We start from the raw sequence: 26,838 nt of genomic DNA, 5'->3' as shown, positions 1-26,838 counted from the left end.
AGCTGTGGTAATCTACAGAAACATGCTAATATATGTACAACAATGCAACCTAAACATACAGGTATCAGAGTCACAATTCACCTGTTTCTGTAAGCAAACAAACCAGTAAGAAATTTAAGAAGCAGTATTTCCTTGACATTCTGCTCCATATTTTTCTACTTACGCCATGATGCCAGACAGATGGAACATCTCAGATGACAGGTATGACAAGTAGCTGTACAGGAACACAAAAAGTGGTTCAATAACACGTATATGAAAAGTGAAGCGGGATGTTAAAGCAGCCAACAATCCAAAGAGAAGACCAACAAAAATGCCTCCCAAGGCTACAACAAAGAAGCTGAGGATGCCCAGAAAGATGTCGCTGACAAACAACTCGTCATAACCAGCCAGTTCTTCAAAGAGATGAAAAAGCACCTGGAAAAATATAAAAACGGTTAGTTTGTTTTCTTAATAAAATCTACTCTTCTCTACATGCCCTACTAATTTCACAATTCTACATGGAAGCAGATTTTCAGCTATGTTATCAAAAAGTAAATCCCAGTGATGCTTCTTCCTTCTGGTTAACAACAACATGACATTGCTCAATGTCATCAAGTATACTCTGTACTGAGGTTATCCAAGTCACCCTTAAAATCCCTAGTGTTGCTTTTTCTGGGAATATCTACACTACTTAAATCCAGCTCTGATAGCATACAGGAATAAAACCCTGACTATGATGCATATAAAACAGAGTTTTATCAATTCAGGCACCTATAAGAGCTGGGATGAGGGAGAAAGCAGGATTGGCTCGTTCATTCTAGGGAAATAAAGTGGCAGTTCCCAGTGTAGCCATGCTCCTATACAAGCAGAGGTTTGCATAAAAGTCAGTGACTCAAGGAATGCAAGCTTGGAGTCCCAAATCAGTGAGGCAACACATCAGATGGACAACATTACATCAGTGAGGCAGCACATAGGCCGCATTTGGTCAACTGGTTTCCTAGGCAAAAGCACTCCACAGCACCCCCCACACACCACCCAGTCCCCCATCCTGGTCTACCTATACCTTCCACATTACTGGAAAAGCGCCCCTGCTGGAGTGGCACCTTAAGCGGCAGCCTAATTGGCCTATGCCTAAGGCTGGGTATGGGCAGCACATGCACATCAGATGAACAACATTATAGCAATGTGGCAGCACAAGCACATCAGGTGGACAACATTATATCTGCTGTGACAAGGTGCCGCCATCACTACCAGATGGAGGGATTAGGACAGGGGAAAGGGCAAAAAAAAATGCCTCCTCCCTCTATGACAACATGGTGCAGGCCACTGATTGGGGGAGCCCTGTCTGCTGAGGCTACAAGATTAAGTTGTCCCTTCAGGATTTCTATCCAAGAGATCGATTAATTTATTAAATGGAACAGACACCTCCACATCTGCTAGCTAAAGTAGCACAGGGAGAAATGCAGCAAAGCACCTTCACATCTGCCTGGAAAACTACTCCTCCAGACTGGGACATTGATGGTCAGGAGGAAAAGAGGCAAAATTCATACAGGGGAAAAAAAAATCACTACACTGCTTAAAAGTTACCTTCCTCCCATAACTTGGTTATCATGGCCTTTTTATTTTTACCACCACTGAGTATAATTTTTTATCCTTAAAATTCAGTCTAAAGCCAGTGTCTTAACTCTACACTTTCCACCATAAAAGTTAAACTTCCAAACACACAGGCACCCGTAGATAGTTTTGGCTAGATGCCTAGGTCTAAAACTGCAAGTTATTTTTAAACAAAGCAGCAGCAACCGATTCCATGGCTGCTAGGTTCCAGGAGTAGTGTTATGACATTAACATTTTCAGACTTGATTCTGAAGAAAAGTCTAACATTTAACAAAATTAATTAAAAACACTAAAAATTTAACATAAAAAGAAATGTCAATAGTCTGTGCTTGAAGCAGTAATTCTACCAGATATGAAAATAATGAATACGTTCTCGTCACATCAGTTGATGTATGAGAAGACTCTCCCTGATGGGTCCATAAGTTGAGACTGCTAACCGCTATCAGCACCTGGTCAAAAGGAAGATGCTGCACACAAGTCTGTTGTAGCATACATAGCAATGTAACATCATATAAATAATAACACTGGATCCAGAGCAATCCAATTTGCCCTCTATCAGTGGTGAACACACTTCCGCAAATCAAGAAGCATCACTTGAGAGATGACACCAAAAATGTTCTTCCCTGGCTGGTACAGGATTCCAAAAACCTAAGATGAATAAAGACAGACTATCAATGGGGATGGGAGAAAGATAATTTTAACACATCAGCTAGGAGGATCTACGAGTAGACTGATACATTAAGTATATATCAATAACTATACAACAAACACAACCCTACAGACTGTTTCTAATGCATGGGCTGAATCTCATGCAGTAAATCATACATTCATACTTCCACAGGTGTTTACTAGGCAAACAACTGCAAGGGAGTTTTTATGCCTAGTTATGCATACCAAATCTCTAAAAAGTTATGGTACCAGGGACTTTGGAGACGAATCATTTAAAGGCTGCCAGTATCCATTACCGACATAGGTGGCAACCCAGCGATGAATTTCCTGCTCCCCATCCAACTGTTCAAGTTCCATTTGAATTGGAATGGGGAGGAACTCTGCTTCACAAAGATGGGGAGCCTGTTCAAGAAAACGGGTAGTCTCTGGAATACATACCTGTCTCTCCAGCAGGTCCAATTTATATCACAGGCAAGGTTTAAGTCTTTAGAATGGATAATTATGATGCTGTCTGTTTTGCAGATATGCATAAGATCCATCACGGTGAGGTCTAACAGTGCCTTGTATGCCAGGCATAGATCTCTCAACAGCCTGTAGGAGGCAGAATAAAAGGATAAACCAATGAGGCAGTATACACAGGGCATGTTACTTATGCCCTGTATTCTTTTAGTGAGGAACCTCTGTGGATATACCAATTGCTGGATCTGCCTGGTTAAGAACATACCAAAGGGGGCACTGTACTCAATGATAGGTCGGATGAATGCAAAATACAGTGGAACACCGACTTCCTTGGACCTAGATGCAATACCTTTTTTTGTAAGTTGTGCAACATAGAATGGATTTCCTCACTACTACAGACACATGATTTTCAAAGGCCAGATTACTTTCTATGTGTGTCCCCAAGTTCCTGACTAATGGGTCAGTTCTTAGGGGTGTTTTGTCAATATGATAGTTACAAAGGGTGGATGACTTCCTCAAGGACACTATTATGCATTTCTTGGCATTTAGTTTTAGTCCACGGCTTTAACACCAGTTACTTGTCTGTGTCAGCCTTTCCTGGAGAAAAATGTCTACTCTATGGTGAAAACAGCTTCAGAACATACAGAAAACAATTCAGAATGAGTGCTGTCTTATCAGAAAGGCCCAACTCCCAGGGTTCCTATCAAAGCAATAATGCTTGGTGAAAAAATGCACTGAACACCATGCGGTCACAACAGTGATGTAAAGCACACACTACAACCAGTCATTCCCATAGGGCAAATGATTTATCACTTGTAAGCACTAAATCATGCAGTTAGCAATCCACTTGGAAAGTGTCTGCTAGACAACTACAAATCTTTTTATCTCCTATTCAAAGAAATAAACACATGTTCATAGGTAAACACTAAGCTATCAGTCTGCATTCCATATGTGTGTGTATGTGTATATATATATATATATATATATATATATATATATATATATATATATATATTTGTTCAGGTGTTTTGTGCTAAGAGGTTGACAGCTATGGTGAGAACTGAATTCACTAAATGGTAGTCATTTAAGTTTGTCTTCCTCTCTTTCACAAAACAACTGATTTGACATAGTGGTATGTTTGCTCTGCCTGTTTTGCACAGGGTTCCCCTGGGTTCAAGACTTGGCAGTGAAATGTATGGTGGTAACACATTTTATTGTAGCAATTTTCCAACATTATACAAGCAATGTTTAAAATGTGTCCCTGGTTTTTGGGCTTTTGCCCCCCCCCCCTGAATAAATTTTGGCTTTTTCCAGATTTCTTGTGCTGCAAAGTTCAGAGATATTGCGGAGTGTCGAGTAGATTTTACAAGGAGCTGAGAGCTGCAGGAGGAACAAAAGTTTAGTACTGCTTATGGGGAGTCTACTTGCATTGTTAATAGCTCAACAGGTAGTGTACTTTCTCTTGATGCAGAAAGGCTGTGGGTTCTATTCCCACAGTAGGTAGATGCATTGCTGATACTGTACTGTGTTGTAAATGGGGTGGATACTGCAGTCCTTTTTGGTGAAAATACTTAGCAACTATGAACCTGTTATAAGTTTGCCATCCATTCCCTACTGCGATATTACTAGCTTAGCATTTTTTTAATGCAACATGGGCAATTTATTCCTCAAGGTCAACAACCACTTTATTTGTAGATGAAACTATGACATATAAAGTTGGTTGCTAGCAGCAACATCTTCATTAGTTACAGATTTCTTTAATGTGGAATTATTTAGATGACTTTTACTTCTTCAGAGATTGCGCATATTTACTGATACTAGTGGACTGTAGAAGTTTGAGTAGACTTTTATGATGGAAATGTAAATTTGAGTAGACTTTTATGATGGAAGTGTTCTGAATTGGGCAGTTTTGTCATTATTGGTGCATGCATTTTGTTTCATTGTTTACTCGAAAAAAATGTTCAAAACAATAAATGTAAAATGCCCTCTTGCAGCTGTACTGCACTGTACAAGGAATATAATTTAATACCATCAGGAAGGTGAGTCAAAGAGCATGTGTATGTTTCGTGTTCAAGGGGCCTATGATTTGAAAACAGCCCAAAGTTAATCTTTATCTGCCTCTGGCAGAATGTATTTTCTTTGAATGTGGGTTTCAATGCTGTTTCAATGAATGTGAGTTTTAAGGGCAGTGAAGTTTTAATGCTAAGTCTGTTTTCATTATGAGACTGCATTGCTTTGTTTAGCAGATATCTATTAGGGTCTGTGCTGTAAAATGCAAAATAAAACTTTCAAATGAAATCCAAATCTTCGAAGAAGTAAAGCAGTATGCACATTACAGTGCTTATAGTAAATGGGGTGAAATAACAAAGGAATGGGACATTGGAATGGCTGCAGGGGGAGGCTCCATTCAACCATGATTTTGCAAGGGGGGAAGGGCAGCAAACTCAGATAGCCCCGGCTGAACTACATCTCTCAATTGTCCAGATTTTTGCAGAATGAATAGATTTTTGCTTATTTTTTGTTTGTTCCTCATAAAATTTGTGGTTTTCTGACAAAATCATTTAGGAATGAAGTCCCTAAATAATGACAGACATTGAGTTTCAGACGTTATAACCTTCAGAAAAATGCATGCTAAAGCAAGACCTGTTATTCTATCAACTGTCTTAAGTTTATACAAGAGCAATTTTTTAGTACTGCTTGTATGTTCCCCCAATATATTTATTTGACCTTGTCCAGACTTCCAGCATTAAGAGGTTGAGAGGTACGTGCAAATAAATTGCTTTATAGAATTAGGAATATCCAAACCTTTGAACTGTCCCCAATTTTGGCTCAAAATGTTGCTCTCCCCCTAATAAACCCTCAACAAAATGGCAATTTTGGAAGAAAACGTGGAAGGTTTACAATTATAAATAACTGTAATGATCGGAGTTAGAGATTACTTTTATTTCAGAAATGCATGTAGATGCTCTTATTTTGTCAGCTGCTCAAGTTAACAGTACTAATATTAAATTAATTACCGCATGGGTTCCAGGAAGGCACGGAAATATTTGCAGAATTACTGCATCTCTTTGATAGAACTGGCTTAGATTTATTAAGATTGATTATTCGTAACAATAATGACAGACTGAATGTTTTAAAGGAGAAATTAAACACTTTAGATAGCAATATTAAAGCTGATTTGTTATATGAGCACAATAAATTCAGGTTGGAAAACATTTTTAAGGATATTGACAGGTACATTAATAAGGGCTTGGATATTAAAAATAACAAAATTGAAAGAGATAGTAGGGATTACATCAACAATAAAGCGTACACCCATTTTAGGGAATACAAAAATATGCAAGTTCAAAATCGACAACATGTCACGAGTAACAGACAAGAACTAAGTCCCAACATTGACAATGTCAGGACCAATCAGGTTAATTTTAATTTCAATGATGAAGTTCAACCGGTTTTTTTAGAACCTCCATCTCTGAGGAGATCGGAACGGATAAGAGAGCAACAGAGCAACCAGAACCAATATACACACAGATACTACAACAATCAACCCCACAGAACTCACTCATGGCAGAGATAGCCATTTTAAATTCTAACTTTATAGAAGTGGTTACTGAAAAAACTAGGGGTTCAAACAAGAATGAATTTCTATATCCTATATTAGATATACAGACAATAAGAGAAGTATCTGTGATAGAGAACAGTCTGAATGAGAATGGTATGGAAGTTTTACAAAATAATGATATGAACGACTGTTCTGTTTCTTCCCTTTCTGGGTTTAATTTGTATAATTTTACAGGTCAAAAATTTGATGATAAATATTTTCAATTACTAAGTAAAGGCTTTACCTTTGTACCTACATTTAGATTAGATGTAGGTAAGGTTTTGACAAATTTAAAATTGTACACTAGACTTTTAAATTTGAAAATATTTTTTCACAACACAGGAGATCCACTGCAAAGTAACAGACATTTGAATCTGAAACGACATAGTACTTTTATACCCCCACAAAATTGTCTGATTCAGATTTTTGAAAAGTTATGTGAATCACATATTAGAAGAATCTTAAAATTTAATAATGCCAGTACGAGTAATATGACACCATCAGAGAAATTTTGTCTTAAAGAACTTACAGATACAAATAAATATCGAATTATGAAACCGGACAAAAGTGGGGGAGTTGTCATTATGCTTAATGCTGATTATAACAATAGGATGTCCAAGATGTTGGAAGACAATGAAACATATCAAAAAGTTAGTAGAAATGAGATTAATCAAGCCTATACTAAAATTGATTGGCTGTTTTATGAATTCTTAATGGATGGGAGAATAGATCAACAAACTTATAATTTCATCTCAGTTGAATTTCCAACCACCCCCATCCATATTTGGGATCCCCAAGATTCATAAAAACATGAATCATCCCCCGTTTAGACCTATAGTGTCAGCCAAGTGATCTAAGACAGAACCTTTGGCTGCCTATATTGATTTTAAATGTAAACCTATTTTGAATTCCATTCCCTACATTATAAAAGATTCTTTGCACTGTCTTGACATCATCAGGCAATTCATGACTACCTTTGACTTTAGAACTAAATTTTTAATGGCTACTGTGGACATTGTTAATTTATTTACAGTCATTCCTCATGACCAAGGATTGGAGATGTTTGAAGCATGTTTAAACAAATACAATCAAGATAACAGTTCTGAAAACCGTTTACTTACTGAGATGTTAGAATTGGTGTTAGAGAATAATTTTCTCTTTTTCAACAAAGATTTTTTTAGACAAATTAAGGGGGTAGCTATGGGGGCTAGATGTGCCCCCATTTATGCTAATTTGGTCCTTGCTTACTGGGAGTCTGAACATGTTATTACAAGCACTTTTTGGAACAAAGTTTTGTTATATCTACGCTTTTTAGATGATATCCTTATTTTCTGGAAAGGATCTGAAGATGAATTTAATGCATTTATCACTTTTTTGGGTAAAACTACAAACTTTTTAAGATTTACTAGTCATGTGTTTGATAATAATGTCAATTTTTTAGACATTACGCTTTGCTTGGATGGTAACAAGTTTGAGTCAGGTATCTACAGGAAGAAAACATACTCGAATTCATTTTTACATTTTGATAGTTGCCATCCTATGCACCAAAAAAAGAATTTAGTTAAAGGACAAATGGTCCGACTGTCCAGAATTGTGAGTAATGAATTAGTTTTTGAAAATGAATTGGAGACAATTATTAACATGTTTTTGGCTAGAGGATACCCTATGGATATTGTTCAAGAGATGGGTAGGGAAATTTTAACCAAAAGGAACACTATACAAACCAATTATTTCTCTTGCCACTAACATTAATACAAACATGAAACCATCTACTTCAAGACATGACACTTTTATTTTACCTTTTAACAACTGCTCTCAACAAATTGTTAATGCTATGCAAGAAGCCTGGTCTAGTATTTTAGAATTAAATCAAGAATTTAGGGACATAATAGGTAACACAGTTAAAATAACTTTTAGTAGAGGTAAAAATCTAAAGAATCTATTTGAACAGCATAATAATTACGATGTGTTTAAAAATTCTAAAATGAACAAGTGTGGAGCATGTCACGTTTGTAGATTCATCAATGATGGTCCCTACTTATATATTTATAATTATGTTAAAACGATTAGATGTCCAGGGCTATGCAATTGTAAAGTACAGTTTTGTACCTACCATAAATGTAGATGTTCGAAGATCCACATTGCTGCAGTCCTTACACTTGGGTAATCCGCTGTCCTCGGTCAGCCCGAATATCAAAGTATAAGGCTGGCGATTTGACTGACATCAGGAACGTCAGGGTACAAATGCGCAGGACCAACGTCATATCCTCAGTCTTTTCTTGCCCCAGATGTCAGAAGACCCTAAAAATAAAGGTCAAAACCAAAAGACAGCAAACAAACAACCAACCATTCTAGCACTACAAATATGTACAATATATACAATATACACCCTAGTGACAACCCAACCCACATAACTACAGCGTGGATCTTGAACATCTACATTTATGGTAGGTACAAAACTGTACTATGTTCTTCATCTCACATTGCTGCAGTCCTTACAGGTAGAATCCCAAAGCAGAGGTAAGGGAGGATGGCCAAACTACAAGGAAGCAGGAGCTGCCAAAATGCCCTGCAAAACAGCAGTGGCAAAACCAGCCCTGGATTTAGAGTAAAGTGGTAGGTGATAATGCCTAGAGAAAGTATGCACTGAACTCCAAGTAGCTGCCTCCAAAATATCCTTAGTGGCAGTAGCCTTAGTGGAATGAGGCCTAATCCCAGCTGGAATCTCCTTGCCATGATGGGAATAACAGAAAGCAATGCAAAACCCAATCCACTTAGTTTGTTTTGACACAGGCTTGCGCTGAGAACTCAAAGCAAATAACTGCTGAGACTGCCTGAACCCTTTAGTTCTGTCCAAATAATATAACTGCCTGTGTACATCTAAAGTGTGCAAAATCTTTTCCCCTTTATTTTGGGGATTTGCATAAAAAGTAGGCAAATGAAAAGTTTGGTTTAAAGCCACACTAGAAACCACTTTAGGCATAAAGGAAGGATTAGATACCCTATCCTTATGGAAAATTAAGAAAGGCTCAACCGCCATAAGGGCCTGCAACTCAGAAACCCTTCTTGCAGAGGTAATAGCCAACAAAAAGCAGTCTTCCATGACAAAAACTTTAATTCAGTAGTAGCTGCAGGCTCAAAAGGTTGTAGAGTGAGTTTCTCCAACACAAAATTGAGATCCCAAGCAGGAGTAGGAGGGGTCTTATATTCTTTGCCCCTAAGAAATTGCTTGAACAAAGGATGAGAAAACAATGGTAGGTCACAATCATAGTGAGCGAAATTGCTGCAGCATGAACCTTAATAGAAGGACAAACCTTTGTCCAGTAACTCAGTAAGATATTGAAGAGCCACACTTAAATTAGGCTCAGAAACATCAAAATCCTTTGCTGCACTCAAAATAAAAATCTCTTCCATTTATCTTACACTTTCCTTGTACTAGGCCTTCTAGCTTCCAAAATAACATTCAAAACTTGCTGTGGAAGAGGAGGCCCACTATGGTTCAAAACAGAATATGCCAGGCTGTTAGGTGCAGAGAGTGAAGCTTGACATTGAGCAAATGACTGTCCTCCTGAGACAACAGGTGTGGAATCGAGGCAAAGGCCATGGAGGCTTCTCAGTAATGGGTACCAATGCTGTCGAGGCCAATCTGGAGCTATCAAAATCATCCTTGGCTTGTCTTGTCTGGCCTTTAGTAGTACCTTTGGGAGAGGCAGAGGCGGAAAGGCATACACATGAAGATTGCTCCAATTGAGCAGAGCATCCACTTTCCAAGCTGTGGGATGAAACCTTCTTGTGCAAAACTTTGGCAGCTGGTGGTTTAGTGGAGAAGCGAACAGATCTATGTCTGGAGTTATGACACTGTCATTTCTGAAATACATGAGGATCCAATTTCCACTCGTGGGGATCCATAATTTGTCTGCTCAACACATCTGCTAAGGAGTTCTGTGCTCGGCAGAAACCTTGCCTGAAGATTTAGCTGTAAACTGAGAGCAGTCTCCCACAAAATCATTGCTTGCCTGCATAGAGGATAAGAATGTGTTCCGCCTTGCTTGTTGATGTACCACATGACAGTTGTGTTGTCTGTTAGAATCAACACCTGCCCTGGAAGAAGTAAATCCTTAAAGCTATTAATGCAAACTGGACTGCTAACATCTCTTCAAGTTGATATGTAGATGTTGTAGTCTGGCAGGCCACTTGTCTTGTATCCACTTTCCATTCAGATGAGCTCCCCAAGCTTTGTCTGAGGCATCTGTCGTTAGAATCTGACTCGCCTCTGGCGGGTCACAGACTGTTTAGGTGACATTCCTGAGCCCACCACAACAATTCCTTTTGAATGCAAGGTATTATTTGAATGACAGTGTCCAAATCCTGGCAGTGCTGTGTCCATACATTTTTGAGATACCACTGTAGCTTCCTCATATGCAGTTTGGCATTGGGAAGCACCAGAATACAAGATGCCATGAACCCCAAGGCTTGAAGGACTGTCCTTGCAGTCAGCCTGGACTGATGAGACAACTGATGAAAGTAAAGGGAAAGATTCTTTTGTTTGTCCGGGGTCAAAAAGGCCATCTGGGATGCTGTATTCAGTCTCACACCCAGAAAGCACATGTCCTGAGAGAGTACTAGACTGGACTTTATTTCGTTCACAGAATACCCCAGGCATCTTAGCACTGCTATCACATAATCCAAATGATGAAGAAGCTAGTCCCTTCCTTGAGCCAGAATCAGGCAATAAATAAGGATAGATCTGTATTCCTTTAACCTGAAGCTATCACTGGAGCCAGAACTTTCGTGAACACTCTGGGTAGATAAGCCAAAGGGCAATGCAGAGAACTGATAATGAGAAGTCCCATCCTGCAACTCAGTCTGATAGGAACATGAAGATAAGCCTCCTTGAGATCCAAAGTTACCATCCAATGATCTTTGCCCAGCAGAGGTAAAAGCTGCTGTAACGCCAACATTTGAACTTGGGAATGTCCAGATAAGTGTTGAGGATAGATAAGTCCAAAATTGGTCTCCACGTGTTCCCTTTCTTTGGTACTAGGAACAAGAATAAAATCCTAGTCCCACTTCTGGCATAGGGACCGGCTGAATGGCTATTTGGAGTAACAGAGAAATTTGGTGAGCCTCTATTCTTTGTTGAGGAGGAACGTCTGGCATGCCTTTGAAAGGAGGCAAGGTATGGAAATAAAACCTGTAACCGTGGTGTATGATATCCAATACCCATCTGTCTTGGGTAATTAAACTCCAATTTTCTTTGCCTTCCTCCCAAAGGTGCTGCCAGAAGGCTCTGGCAGCTGAAAAGGGAGTCATTGGGTCTGTTTCTGCCCTCACCGAAGACTGTGCAGAACTCCCTGTCCTAGGCCTGAGCCCTGAGCTCTGTCTAGATCTACCCCTAGACTGGGAATCATAAGAAGGATATGTCCCCTTAGTAGGCCAATTTCTACTAAACTTTGGAGGCTGAACCTGCAAAAATCTTTAACAGTCTGCATAGACTTAGCCTTGTCCTCCATTTTCTTTAAAACTGCCTCAACAGGAGAACCAAACAACACATCAGATTGTAAAGGAGCATCTAAAATCCTTGTTTTAACATGGTCAGATAAATTCTGATCCCTCAGCCGGCCTGTACAGCATCAAAACCACATTGCAAAGAATGCTTACCCACCTGTTCAGAAACATGAACTAAATCTTGTAACTCTTTACAATCAATACCTTAGCATCAACCTAGACTTCAATTGTGAAAGGAGATAGTTTTGGTATTTCAACATGTGAAACTGGCAATCAAAAGCCTCATAGCTAGAGAAGAAAGAAGTATAAACTTTTTTTCCCCATCTATCAAAGCCCTGGCCTCTATCTGTCTTGACAACAGAAGCCTTAACACCTTTAGGCCCCCTGAAAACAGTTTCTGGTCTGCCTACTAGACTCTTAAAAAAGATACTTATGAGCTTCAGGCAAAGAATCAGGATTAAGAGAAGCCTCTGTAAAACATCCTCCACCACATCCAAAACAGGAGGTATAGCCAAAGGCCTATGCTGGGTAAAAGAAAAATTCCCTAAGCCTTTCTGGAATCAGAGAAGTCCTGACCTTCCCACTTGAAATGCTCCCTCATGGAATGAAGAGTTTCTGAAAAGAAAAATCCTCAGGAGGAGAAGCAGAAGGAGTAGAATCATCCACATCAGAATCAGAATAAGGAGAATACTCCTGCAAGTCTTCAAGACTCTGAAACATCGAAGCCTGCTCAAAACTCCCTAGCTCAGGCTCCACCCTAGGTCTCTTATCAGGAGGGGCAAAGAACCTAATCAAAGTAATCAAATCTTCTGCCATTTTAAGCATATGCTTCTTGGGCACAGTTCCTGAAGAACTAGGGGTGACACCAACTGAAGCTAAACCTGGCCTGCCTCTGGGAGAAGCCTTGGAAACAGAAGGAGAGGGCCTAACCACCCTAGGAAGGGAGGGGTATAGTAACCTGAGAAGCCCCATCAGCCTGACCTGCCTCCTGAGAGGCCACATCCTGCAATAACAAAGTCTCTCGAACCACCTCTAAGAACCAGGCTTAACTGCTTTGTCCTTGCGCTTCTCATTTTAAACCTGGCACAATCTAACCTTCTCTTTATGCGCTTATTGAATCTAGCACAAGGTGCTCAGGCCCTAAACAAGGAATACACAAAGTATGATAGTCCCTATGTATCTGTTTCACAAGAAATACAATTATTCACTTTCTGACATCCGGTAAACCACTGAGGCAAGAAAAAAAATATTCCAACTTTGACTCGGTCTGAAACTAATCGAAAAATTTCAGATGCAATGCTGCTTCTGCATCGGACCATGCGGCAAAAGACTGAGGATATGGCGTCGGTCATGCGCATGTACCCCTGTGTCCTGATGTCAGTCAAATGCGCTTAAGATTGATACGGCAGCCTCTTTGATTGATATTCGGGGCCGAGGAGGACGAGTTCACCAAGTGGAGGACTGCAGCAATGTGAGATGAAGAACATCACAAAAATGGTTGTCTATGTTGCATCTTGCACTTCCTGTCATGCATTTTATGTAGGGAAAACTATTAGAAAACTCAAAACAAGAATTAGTGAACATCTACGTGATATAAAAAAACATAAAATAACCAGCGCTTTATACAACCACAGTATCAATTGTTGTAATTTTAAAAAATTTATATTTTTTATCATTGACAGAACTTTTAACAAAGAAAGTAGTGGTGGTGATGAAAAGATGATCTTCGAAGCAAAGGAATGTTTGTGGCAAGTTAGATTAAATGCCACAGCATTGCCTGGTATTAATAAACAAATCTCGATATCTAGTATATTAAAGCTTAGATCACAATTCATTTGAAAGGTTGATTATTATACAAACATTTTTAATGTTGATTTTATTATTAATTTTTATGGTTAGTAGTCAACATTTTATATCACCTTACATATCACCACACTATCTTATTTTATTGTAAACTAATGTGTAATAATCTTGATATTTATTATTATTATTATTATTATTATTTTTACATTTTTCACATTTTATAATTCATTAAATTATATATGTTACCTGTACATAATTATTAAATGAGTACATATATTAAATTATTATGTTTACAACTTATAGTATAGTATATTTATATATTTTATTTTTGTTTATTTATATAATGAAGGTAGGTATTATATCACACTATTAAATTTATATTTATAACTATATTGACATCATTATATTTTTTACAAGTATAGTTTAAATAATGAATTATCAATATTCATATAGTTTTGTACTATTATTAGTATTAATTTTTCATATTTAAATTAAATCAAATTAAAATAAATTAAATTATTTATATACATACATAAATTATTTATATACATACATATATTTTTTAGATGATTTTTTAGATGAATTTTGATAGAATTTTTGATATTATGAAAATTGTAATAGATTTTTAACATGGTTACACTATTTAATAAGAGTAGATTATTTCACAATATACACTACATTACACAAACACATTCCATGAGATTGTATGCATTTTACAATTTTATATATTTTTATTTATTTTTAGTTTTCACGGATGTCACGGTTCGATGAGTGAATTTTCTTTAGTTTCCCTACAAAAATATTTTATAATACATTTTATAACATACACCATGCTGCTACATCAATATACTGAACAAAATGAATCAGTAATAGAGATTAATTAAATTTTAACATTTAACATTCAACTGAATTTTTACTTGCGATAAACATACATTTATATATACACACATATAGTTGTATAGAATATATATATCTGTATAGGTTTTACATTTATATATCAAATTTAGCGATTTAACTACAATCTGAGTTTTTAGTTGATTTCCTATTTCTTTCACTTTAATTCAGTTTGTCAATTAATTAATTAAGTTTAATAATGTAAGTGTCAACAAGGTATAATTTAGGGAATTGTTGCTATATAAGGATGTTGGTAGTGCACATTCAGTACTCTGAAGATGCCCTGTTTGCTAGGGTGAAAGCGCTTAGTCCTTGCTGTGTGTTTTTTTTTTTGCTGTCTATGGATTTTGTCGGTGCTTTGCAATAAAGGAAAACCTATCACCAGGATCCAAGGTTCGTTGGTTTTATTTGTTACAAGTGTTTCGTGTTTGGAGGGTTTAATATTAAAAAGGTGTCCCTTTTTTGACAGGTTCCCAGCTGTATTGTGTGGCAATTTTATATTTTTGCATCACATTTTTGGTCAGTTTTTTCATAAAATTGTGGTCTTCTGCCAAATTTGTGGCAAATCATTAAAGATTGAAGTTAGAAAATAATGGCAGACATTTGAGTTTCAGATTTCATACCCTTCAAAAATTCATACTAATGCAAGACCTACTACTATTCTATTATCTTTCTAAGTTTGTAAGAGCAATATTTAAAAATTGGCCTTATTTTTGGGCCTGTGTCCACTTCTATGTATGGCTTTGTCCAGATTTCTTGTTCTGAGGTTGGGAGGTATGAGTGTCAGAGCCATCACCATTAGCCAGAGACATTTCAAATTGTGACATATTTGTTGCACCCCACTCCATGTAGTGACTCTGGATGTGTCCAAGCATGGCAAGAAGCAGTTATGCAGTGTAAGTGTGCAGAGTATTCCCCCATACAAGGTAGACACAAGTACAACAGTGGCTTTTCATCTCTCTTTGATTTTGCAGAATGTTCTGGTTTTCTGTTATACTTTTATACTGTTGATTTATGCTTATTATTATTCAGAAAATGCATGCTGTTTCTGTGATAAGTTCTTGTGCAGAATTTGTCCAACTGATAGTTCTGGGGTGAAGCAGAAAGATCTATATCTGGACTCCCCCATTTGCGTGTCAACATGTCGAAAATCAGTGGTTCCAGTTTCCATTCGTGTGGGTCCATGAGATTTCGGCTTAGTTAGTCTACCAGAGTATTCAGCTTTCCTGGCAGGAATTGAGCTTGTAGTTTTATCTGGTAGGTCAAGGCCGTGCTCCACAATGCCATGGCTAGTTTGCAAAGGGGGTAGGAGTGTGTACCCCCCTGCTTATGTACCACATAACTGTGGTGTTGTCTGTCTTCATCATTAATTGTCCTGGATGAACATGAATTGGTGTTGATAATGGGTGCCTTAAATGCACATATCGGGACAGACAGAACAGGATATGAGGACTGCCTGGGTCCACATGGGTGGAGCAATAGGAATAAAGAAGGAGAAGCCATTCTAGACTTCTGTCTGGCAAATGGCTTGATAGTAGCCAACACATGGTTCAGAAAGAGAGAAGAGTCACAAGATCACATACAAGAGTAGCCAACATGCAACTCAGGTAGACTTCCTCCTAGTAAAGAAAAGGCACTGGGGTAGAATCCATGATTGCAAAGTCATCCCCAGTGAAACAGTCGGTTCACAGCATAAACCAGTAGTTGCCACAAGCAGTGGTCAGAGAAGGCTCTAAGGTCAACAGAGACCAGGCTGAAGACCTGGAAGTTGACTGGAGAGAAAGTACAGCAGTTCAAGGAATTACTCAGGGCTCTAGCACCCCAAGAAGAGGAGGAAACAGGTGAAGTTGAAGAAGAGTGGCAGCGCCTAAAAACAGCATGTGTTAGGACTACAGAAAAGATATGTGTCCGAGCCAGGTATGGAAATAAAGTACATAAGGAAAGCTGGTGGTGGAATGCAGAAGTGCAGGAAGTAATCAAAAGAAAGGAGTGCAGGAAGAAGTGGGAGATTGAAAAGACTGACCAAGCTAGGAAGGACTACTGGCTGGCTAACAAAGAAACTAAGAAAGAAGTTGCAATAGCAAAGAACAGGGCATCAGAGGCACTCTTATCAGCTTCTGGAAAGTGACTCAGTAAGGGCCACAAAGAAACTATACCAGGTTGCAAGGCAAAGACAGAAAGATAAAGAAGATAGTCAGACACCCTTCATAAGGGATTCCAGCAACAACCTGCTTACCAGACCACAGGACATCAAAGGCAGACGGAAGGAGTATTTCCAGCAGCTTCTGAATGAAGAAAACCCCACAGAAGCGCTACTGCCCAAGAAACAGCCTACAATGAGAGTAGAAGAGGAGCCCAGCTTAGAAAAAGTAAGAGCAGCACTAAGGAAAATGACATCAGGGAAAGCAGCAGGCTCAGATGAGGTCACAGCAGATATGATAAAGATGCTGGGTGAGCTAGGGGAGAAATGGCTCCTGAGGGTACTAATTGCAGTGTGGAGAGAAAGGCATATCCCAGATGACTGGAGAATAAGCATACTCGTGCCAGTGTACAAGAACAAAGGGGACATCACAACTGTGGACAGTACAGAGGCATCAAACTCCTACCACATTGCATGAAAGTTCTGGAGAGGGTGATTGATAAACGGATACGCAGAATAGTAGAATGTAAGATGGGAGATGAACAGTTCGGATTCAGATCAAGATGCAGCACAATTGACCCGATGTTTGCATTGAGACAGATACTTGATAAGAAACTAGAGAAGAGGAGAGAGTCAAACTGTGCTTTCCTAGACTTGGAGAAAGCATATGACAAGGTCCCAAGAAATCTGATCTGGGCAGTACTGCGGTTGTTTGAAGTCCCAGAAACATTGGTAGAATTAGTACAGGCTATGTACAAGGACCCAGTGACTCAAGTACGAACATTGGCCTCACTGGGGCTCCCAGTGGGAGTGGTTGTACACCAGGGTTCAGCTCTGAGCCCACTGCTGTTCATACTGGTAATGGACTACATCAGCAAACAAGTTGGAGGGGTTAGAGCAACAAAGCTGCTGTATGCAGACGATGTGGCAGTACAGGCAGACTCTGATCTAGAACTTCAGCAAAGGATAGGAGAATGGAATGCAAATCTGAAGGCACATGGGATGAAACTAAGCACAGATAAGACAGTGGTAATGGCAGCAGATTGGGGAAATCAGAAGCTGACAATAGAGATAGATGGGAAGATAGTGGAACAGGTAAACAGCTTCAAGTATCTGGGAGGGGTGGTTGAGGAGAAGGGTAATCTGAATGAAGAGGTCAAAGCTAGAATCAGAGAGGCTGCAACCAACTGGCAGAGTATCAGGTGTAGTATATGACAGAAGAATGCCAAAGAAGCTGAAAAGTAAGGTGTACAACACAGTGGTGCGACCAGTACTACTGTATGGTACAGAAACCTGGGCAGTAAAGGCAGAACAGTTGAAGAAGCTAGAGGTGATGAAAATGAAGTGCCTGAGAAAGGTGGTAGGATGCACACTGCGCGACAGGTGAAGAAATGAGGACATAAGAGCAGAAGCCAAAGTAGCTCCAACTGCAGAAAAGATCAAAGAAAACAGATTACGATGGTATGGGCACGTGTGTAGAAAAGCAGAAGACAATCTGGTGAGGGAGATTTGGGACAAACAGGAAGTAGGTAAGAAGAAGCGAGGGCGTCCAGCAAAGAGGTGTATGGATTGTGTGAAAGAAGATCTGCGACAGTCAGGCATGAGTGTTGAAGAAGGCAGGAGAGTGGCACTGAATCGAGAGAGTTGGCGACAATTAATACTATACCCCGACCCCATGTAAATGGGAAAAAGGGGATGATGATGATGATGAAGGTAGTCCTTGAAGGCTGTCAGTGCATTCTGTACAGCTAGCATCTCTTTCTGATTGATATGAAGGTGCATTTGATTTGGGCTCAATTTGCCCTGAATGCACTTCCCTGCCAGATGAGCCCCCCAAGCAAAGTCTGATGTGTCTGTAGTTAGGGTTTGGGCGGCAGGGGGTGGAGTGAATGGCAGTCCCTTGTTTTGGTGGCAAGCCTCTGCCCACCATAGGAACTCTAGTTGCAGGCAAGGTATGATAGGAATCTGTTTCCAGGCTGTGACAATGCTGACTCCATAAACTTTTTAAGTACCACTGAAGTTTCTTCATATGCAGTCTTGCATATGGAATTAGAAGAATGCAGGAGGTCATGAACTCCAAGGCTTGCAGAATTTGTCTTGCAGATAGCAGGGTTTTTTTGGCCACCTGTTTGAAGTATGTTACTAAATGAATTTGCTTTTCTGGTGTAAGGTAAGCCATTTGGGCAGTTGTATTCAAGCTAGCACCCAAGAACGTAATTTTTTGAGAGGGTACCAGTTGTGATTTCTTTTCGTTTATGGTGTACCCTAGACAAGTTAGAACCCTTTTTACAAACGCCAGATGTTTTAGAAGAATGTCCTTGTTTTCTGCCTGAATTAGACACTCATCCAGGTATGGATATATTTGAATATTTCTTTGCCTGCAAAATGCAATTACTGAGCCAGGCACTTCGTGAAGACCCTGGGGCGCAGTAGATAAGCCAAAGGGCAGTGCAGAGAAAGTACAGTTGTGTACCTACCATAAATGTAAATGTTTGAGTGTATTCACTGTTGCAGTCATTACAATTGGGTTATCCTGCAGGCAGGCTACCTGCAGTCGGCCCGAGTTCCAAAGTCTAGGTCTGGCGTTGGTTGCTGTCGCCTCCTCCCTGACGTCAGTGCGCCAGGGGTATAAAAGATGCAGCCGACGCCATTTTCTTCCGTTTTTCTTGCCCCAAATGTCAGCTGCCCCTAAAATGGTAGGCTAAATTATGCCAATAAGCATGCATACACAAAAAAACAACTTTTCCTTCATCTAGAAGCAAATACACCACATAGGTTGTACAGAATACAGAAGTACAGATAAGTCCAGCAAGGAAAAGGGGGATGGTGGGAGGGTAACCTGGACTGCAACAGTGAATACACTCAAACATCTACATTTATGGTAGGTACACAACTGTACCATGTTCATCGTGTTTTACTGTTGCAGTCATTACAATTGGGTTGAATCCCAAAGCTAAGGTTGGGAGGCTGGTGCTAAATAGGATTAGGAGAGGCTATCAGGCCCTGCAGAACTGCAGTGGCAAAGCCTGCCCTGGATTTAGAGTAGAGAGATAAGTGATAGTGCTTTGTAAAAGTATGCACTGAACTCCACGTTGCAGCCTCTAAGAGGTCTTTGGTTGGTACTCCTCTGAGGAAGGCTGCTGCGCTGATTGAATGTGGCCTAATGTCTTTAGGCACTGATTTGCCATGTTGTGAATAGCAGAAACGAATGCAGTGGCCTATCCACTTTGAAATAGTCTGTTTCGAGATAGGCTTTCCTTGTGATCCTGCAGCATATGCCACTAGAAGTTTTTCAGTCTTTCTGAAAGCTTTGGTTCTGTCCGAGTAGAAGCTGCCTGTGAATGTCCAAAGAATGCAGAAGTTTCTCACCCTTATTCTGTGGGTTTGGGTAAAAGGTAGGCAAATGAATTGTTTGGTTAAGGGCCACACTGGATACTACCTTAGGCATAAATGTAGGGTTTGTCCTTAAAGAAACCCTGTCAGGATGGAAAATGATATAAGGTTCCACAGCCATGAGTGCCTGTAACTTTGAGACTGGTCAAGCGGAGGTTATTGCTAGCAGCAGAGCTGTTTTCCAGGATAAGAATTTTATATCCGCTGCAGAGGCTGGCTTGAAGGGAGACAGTGTGAGTTTTTCCAAGACATAGCCGAGGTCCCATGCAGGTATTGGTGCTCTCCTTGGAGGTCTTATGTTTTTGGTCCCTCTAAGGTACTGCCTTAGTAATGGATGAGAAAAAATAGGTAGTTCTGTACTGTAATGAGCTGAAATGGCAGAGGGATGAATTTTAATTGATGAAAAGTAAAGGCCTTTATCTAGCATCCCAGTGTTGTAAAATCTGAGGAACATTTGGAACAGTCGTGTCAAAACCGTGTGCCTGGTTCCAAGCACAGAAGCTCTTCCATTTTTCTGCACAAGATTTTCTGCTGCTAGGCCTCCTGGCCTCCAAAATAACATCCATCACTGCTTTAGAGAGAGGTGTGTCTTAAATGGCTACATTATCCACCAAGCTGCCAGGTTTAAGGTCCTGAGATGGCTGTGCAGTATCTGACTGTCTTGTTAGGTCAATAAGTGAGGAATTTGAGGTAATGTCCAAGCTGGGAATTGAGACAAGCTCTTTCGGATTGGGTACTAGTGCTGGCGGGGCCAGTCTGGGGCAATCAGTATCATTTTTGGCTTCTCTTGTCTGACCTTGAGGAGTACCTTGGGGAGGAGAGGCAGAGGAGGAAAGGCATATACTGTTAGGTTTTTCCAGCTGAAAGATAGAGCATCCACTTGCCATGCTTGCTTGTGATAAGCCCTTGCTGGCAGTTGTGAGGGGAGGCAAATAGGTCTATGTCCAGGCATCCCCAGTTCCTTGTTATCATGCTGAAGACATGTGGATCCAATTTCCACTCGTGGGGATAAATTAGGTTTCTGTTTAGCTCGTCTGCCAGAGTATTTATCCTTCCTGGCCGGAATTGTGCTTACAGATGTACTTGGTAAGTCAGTGCTGTGTCCCACAAGTTCATGGTTAGTCTGCAGAGGGGGTAGGAATGCATGCCCCCCTGCTTGTTTATGTACCACATGACTGTAGTATTGTCCATCTTTATCAGTAGTTGTCCTGGATGAAGTAGATCCTTGAAGGTTGTCAGGGCATTCTGAACAGCTAGCATCTCTTTCTGGATTGATATGTAGATGCACTTGACTTGCGGACCATGTGCCCTGAATACATCTTCCTGCCCTAGGGGCACCCAAGGCATAATCTGATGCATCTGTTGTCAATGTCTGCCTGGCTGTGGGTAAGGTGAATGGCTGTCCCATGTTGAAGTGACAGGCTTTTGACCACCATCAAAACTCCTGTTGCAGGCAGGTAATGAGGGTAATTATTGTTTCCAGGCTGTGGCAATGTTGAGTCCAAACACTTTTTAGATACCATTGAAGTTTCCTCATATGCAGTCTTGCATATGGAATTAGCAGTATGCAGGATGCCATGAAGCCCAAAGCCTGCAAAATTTTTCTTGCAGATAACTGGGTCTTTGTTGCCAACATTTTGAAATAAGTAGTCAGTTGTCTGTGTTTGTCTGGTGTGAGATAAGCCATCTGGGCAGTTGTATTTAAGCTTGCACCCAGGAATATTATCTCTTGAGAGGGTACGAGTTTTGATTTCTTTTTGTTTACTGTGTACCCTAGACCTGTTAGTAATCTTTTTACAAATGCCAGATGCTGTAGTAGAATGTCCTTGTTCTCTGCTTGAATAAGGCAATCGTCCAAGTAAGGATATATTTGTATTCCTCTTTGTCTGCAAAATGCAATTACTGGTGCCAGGCATTTTGTGAAGACCCTGGGCACAATAGACAAGCCAAAGGGCAGTGCAAAGAATTGGTAGTGCACTGAGCCAGCTATAAATCTGAGGTATCTTCTGCATGATTGTCTGATTGGGACATGCAGGTATGCCTCTTTTAGGTCTAAAGTCACAAGCCAAGCCTTCTTGCCCAGCATGGGCAGAAGCTGCTGCAGAGTTAACATTCTGAATTTTGGAATATCCAGGAATGTGTTTAGGATAGACAGGTCCAGTATTGGGTCTCCAGGCTTTGTCCTTTCCGTGTACCAAGAATAGCCTTGAGTAAAATCCTTGTCCCTGCTCTTGCTGTAGTACTTGCTGAATGGCTCTCATGTCCATGACAGATGAAACTTGTTTTTGTGCCTCTGCCCATAGATTGCGTGGCAGGTCTGGCATACCGTCTGGCCTTGGCAAGGTGTGAAAGTGGAACCTGTAGCCTTGAGATAAGATATTTAAGACCCATTTGTCCAGGGTGATCATGTGCCAATTTTGTGAAAAAAGTGCTAGCTTTCCCCCCAAAGGAGCTGCCAGAAGATAAGTGCTTGGTGCTGGCAGGGGAAGGCATTGAGACTGTTTCCTGTATGGCTGTGATTTTTCCTCTCCGCTTTTAGAGGTAGAAGTGCCCCCATTGTTTAGGCCTGTATGAGCCTTGGGGTTGTGATCTGCCTCTAGGGCATCTGTATCTGCCTCTTTGTGGCCTGTCTGACACTGGAAAGGACCAATTCTTTGTAGGCCAGCTCCTGCTAAATCTGGGAGGCTGCAACTGTAAGAAATCCTTCACTTTGCATAGACTTAACTTTGTCCTCCATTTTCTTCAACGCCTCTTCTGCTTTAACACCAAACAAGGTATTATGTTGTAATGGAGCATCTAATAGTTTTGCTTTAACATGATCGGGTAGATTCTGTTCTTTTAACCAAGAATGCCTCCTAATGATAGAACCTGTAACTGCGGCCCTGCAGGAGGCCTCTAGAGAATCAAAAACACATTGCAAAGTATGCTTTCCCACTTGTTCAGCTGCATACAATAAGTCCGGCATTTCTTTGTTTTCTGCACATTCTGAATTTGTCAACATTTTCTTTTTAAGCAGTGACATAAGATATTGCTGATATTTAAGCACAAGAAACTGACAATTTAAAGCTCTTACAGCCAAGGTAGCAGAAGTATAAATCTTTTTCCCCCATCTGTCCAGGGCCCTTGAATCCTATCAGAGTGGATACAGTTTTTTGCAGTGGAAGTCTTGACCACCTTGAGACCCTGAGAAATAGTTTCTGAGTCAGCAGCAGGGTTTTTGTAAAGAAATTTGTCTGAATCAGGAACCCTGCAGTATCTGTCTGTCTTAACGGGAGCTGGTGGTAAGGAGTCAGGAGACAGACCGGACTCTGAAAATACATCATCTACAATGTCTAAAACAGGAGGAATAGCAAGGGGCCTGTGCTGAGGCAATAAAAGGAAGTCTCTGAGCCTTTTCTTTGATTCTGAGTAATCTTGGCTCTCCCAGTGGAAATGCTCCCTCAAAGTATGCAGGGTCTCCCCAAAAGAATAATCCTCAGGAGAAGAGGCTGAAGGGATAGATTCTTCAGCATCAGAATCCTCATAAGGAGGACGGGAATATTCCTGTTCATAAGAGGAATCAGAGGAAATGGAAACCTGATCTGAAGACTCATTCTATCTCTTGCCTAGGCCTCTTATCAAGAGGGGGATGGGAACCCTGATAAAAGTAATTAGGTCTTCGGCCATTTTAAGCATCTGTTTTTTAGGCATGGAGGCCTGTCCAGGAGAATGCTGTACTTGTTTCTTTGTCTTTAGAGCTGCTTTAGTCTTTGCCTTTGAAGCTGAAGTTGGTTTTACATATAATTGTGTAGGCCTGAAAACACTCTCAGAAGCAGATGCCTGCTCAGTGGCTCCGGACCCATCTGAGGGAATAGTTTGAGTGTTCAATACCTTGAGTTACCAGCAGACTAGTCGGCTCCACGTGGGAGTCGGAAGCGGCCTGTGGCTCTGAGGTAGCAGGCGTCAGGGGCTGCGAAAGCACCTCACTGAGAACCAGCGGCAGGCCTAACAGAAGCCTTGTCGTCGGTTTTGGACCTCGGATGCCTGTCCTTTTCTTTTTCTTTGCGTTTTTTATAAACTCTGGTAGTCGGCTGTTCCGACGGCCTTATATAATTGAATCTTCTGCCAAAGTAATGAAATGGAAAATCGTACCTACGCTTAACAGTGCGTTGGTTAAATCTAGCACAAAACTGACAACTAGCAACGTCGTGGTCAGGGCCTAGGCAAGGAATACAGTAAGAATGAAAATCCTTATGAGGTATTTGCTTCCTATAAGAAATACAATTATTAACTTTTTCTGACATAGGTCTGGAGCAAGAAAAAAGTTTCCCCAACGGGGTACTTAGCTTTAATGAAGACTTCGGATCTGAAATTCGAATTTGAAAATCTCAAGAATCGGCCGGCCGACACTTGCGAGCTGCTTTTGTTTCGGGCACCACGCAGCAAGAAAGACAGAAGAAAATGGCGTCTGCTGCATCTTTTATACCCCTGGCGCACTGACGTCAGGGAGGAGGTGACAGCAACCGACGCCAGACCTAAACTTTGGAACTCGGGCCGACTGCAGGTAGCCTGCCAGCAGGATAACCCAATTGTAATGACTGCAACAGTGAAACACGAACATCTGGTAATGCAAGTAACCTGCTTTGAAGCGGAGGTATCTTCTGCAAGATTCCCTGCTTGGGACATGCAGGTAAGCTTCTTAAGTCTAGAGTTACCAACCAGGAATCTTTGCTTAGCATAGGAAGTAATTGTTGAAGAGTCAGCATCTTGAATTTTGGAATGTCCAGAAATGTGTTTACAGTAGATAAGTCCAGGATTGGACGCCATGATTTGTCTTCTTTGGGTACCAGGAAAAGTCTGAAATAGAAACCTTGTCCCTTTTCCTTTTCTGGTATTGGTTGAATAGCCCCCATGTTCATGAGGGACAGTACTTGTTTTCTGGGCCTCTGCCCACTAATTTGGGGGAGGTCTGGCCATCCGGTTGGAATTGGTAATGTGTGGAGATGAAATCTGTATCCCTGGGATAATATATTTAAAACCCATTTGCACTGGGTTATAAGTTGCCAGTTTCTTGCATGAAGTGCCAGTTTTCATCCCCAAAGGGGCGGCTGAAAAGTAAGTGCTTGGTAAGTGTAAAGGGAAGTCAGTGAGATTGTTTACCATAGGGAGGTGCCTTGTTGTTTCCAGATTTGGAAAAGAAGGCACCCCATTGTTTAGTTCTAAAAGTCCCTTGTGACTGAAACCTGGAGCCTTTGGAATGTCCGGGTTTGACATGAGTGGCTCTCGAAGGAACTGGAAAGGACCAGTTCTTAGTAGGCTAGTGCCTACTAAATCTTGGAGGTTGCACTTGTAAGAAATATTTCACAGATTGCATAGATTTAGCTTTATCTTCCATCTTTTTTAAAACTTCTTCAGCCTTATTACCAAAAGACAGTCCTGTTGTAAAGGAGCATCCAACAATTTTGCTTTAACATGATCAGGCAGAGTTTGCTCTTTGAGCCAGGCATGCCTTCTTAGCACAGACCCAGTTACAGCAGCCCTGCAAGAGGCCACCAAAGAATCAAAACCACATTGCAAAGTATGTTTTCCAACTTGCTCAGATGAATGGAATAAATCCTGTAAATCTTTGTTTTCCACACAGTCAGAAATTAACATTTTCTGTTTAAGCAGTCCCATGACATGCCGTTGATATTTAAGCATATGAAATTGACAGTTTAAAGCCATGACTGCCAAGGTTGCGGAAGTGTAAACCTTCTTAGCCCATCTATCCAGCGCCCTGGAATCTCTATCAGTAGGGGTAGGATTTTTAGCAGTAGAGGCATTAATGCCCGTGGAACCCTGAGAAATGGTTTCAGAATCTGCAATAGAATTTTTGAAAAGGAATTTCTGGGCGTCAGGAACCCTGTAGTATCTGTCTGGCTTACAAGGAGCCGGAGGTAGAGAATCATGAGCCATACTAGATTCTGAAAAATCATCATCAACAATGTCTAGAACAGGAGGTATAGCCAAAGGCCTATGCTGAGGAAGAAAAAGAAAATCCCAGAGTCTCTTTTTAGATTCAGAGACATCCTGACTTTCCCAATGGAAATGTTGCCTTAAGGAATGTAAAGTTTCCCCAAAAGAAAAATCCTCGGGGAGAAGCAAAAAGAATGGAATCTTCTGCATCAGAGTCCTCATAAGTAGGTATAGACAAATTCTGTTCATTAGAAGTGTCAGAAGAAATAGAATCCTGCTCAGAAGATTCATAATCAATGTCTTGCCTAAGCCTCTTAGAAGGGGGTTGGTTACCCCTGACCAGAGTAATTAAATCTACAGCCATTTTGATCATTTGTTTTTTAGGCATAGGGGCCTGCACACATGGCCCAAGTGTCAGTTTTTTAGACACAGATTTAGATTTTGGCCTTAGTTTTGAAGATGGCATTGGTCAAATATACAAATCTGTAGGCCTGAAAACACCCTCAGAAGCTGGTGCCTGCACAGCGGCTCCGGACTCATCTAAGGTAGAGACATCCACAGGTTCCATAAATGAAGCATCTCGCGGCATGCCGGACTGCGAACAGGTCTCAGTAGAGGCCTGAAAATCAGAAGTAGCGGGTATCAGAGGTTGTGAAAGCGCCTCAATGAGTACCGGCAAACTGGCTACTGGCTTAGGAGAAGCGTTGTCATCAGTTTTGGACCGCGACGGTCTGTCCCTTTTTCTTAGAATTTTTTAGGTATTCCGTTATTCGGATTGCTAGCCGACATTTCTGGATAATTAAATCGTGAGCCAAAATATTTAAAAGCAAAAATATACAGGGGC

At 40.6% G+C, this 26,838-nt stretch overlaps 1 protein-coding gene across 1 annotated transcript in view; it reads right to left on the bottom strand.

Annotated features, from left to right (window-relative positions):
• SLC9A1 (solute carrier family 9 member A1) overlaps positions 1-26,838 on the bottom strand; it is a 1,681,881-nt gene that overhangs the window by 979,140 nt on the left and 675,903 nt on the right. Inside the window, 1 exon segment of the mRNA XM_044084290.1 lies at positions 164-414. Within this exon segment, the coding sequence (XP_043940225.1) occupies positions 164-414 (251 nt within the window).

This window comes from Protopterus annectens, chromosome 1.part1, assembly GCF_019279795.1.
Source record: "Protopterus annectens isolate FY-2018-M chromosome 1.part1, PAN1.0, whole genome shotgun sequence".
NCBI lineage: Eukaryota > Metazoa > Chordata > Ceratodontiformes > Protopteridae > Protopterus > Protopterus annectens.
The sequence above is the reverse complement of the archived record's forward strand: the minus strand, read 5'-3'. Positions and strand labels throughout refer to the sequence as shown.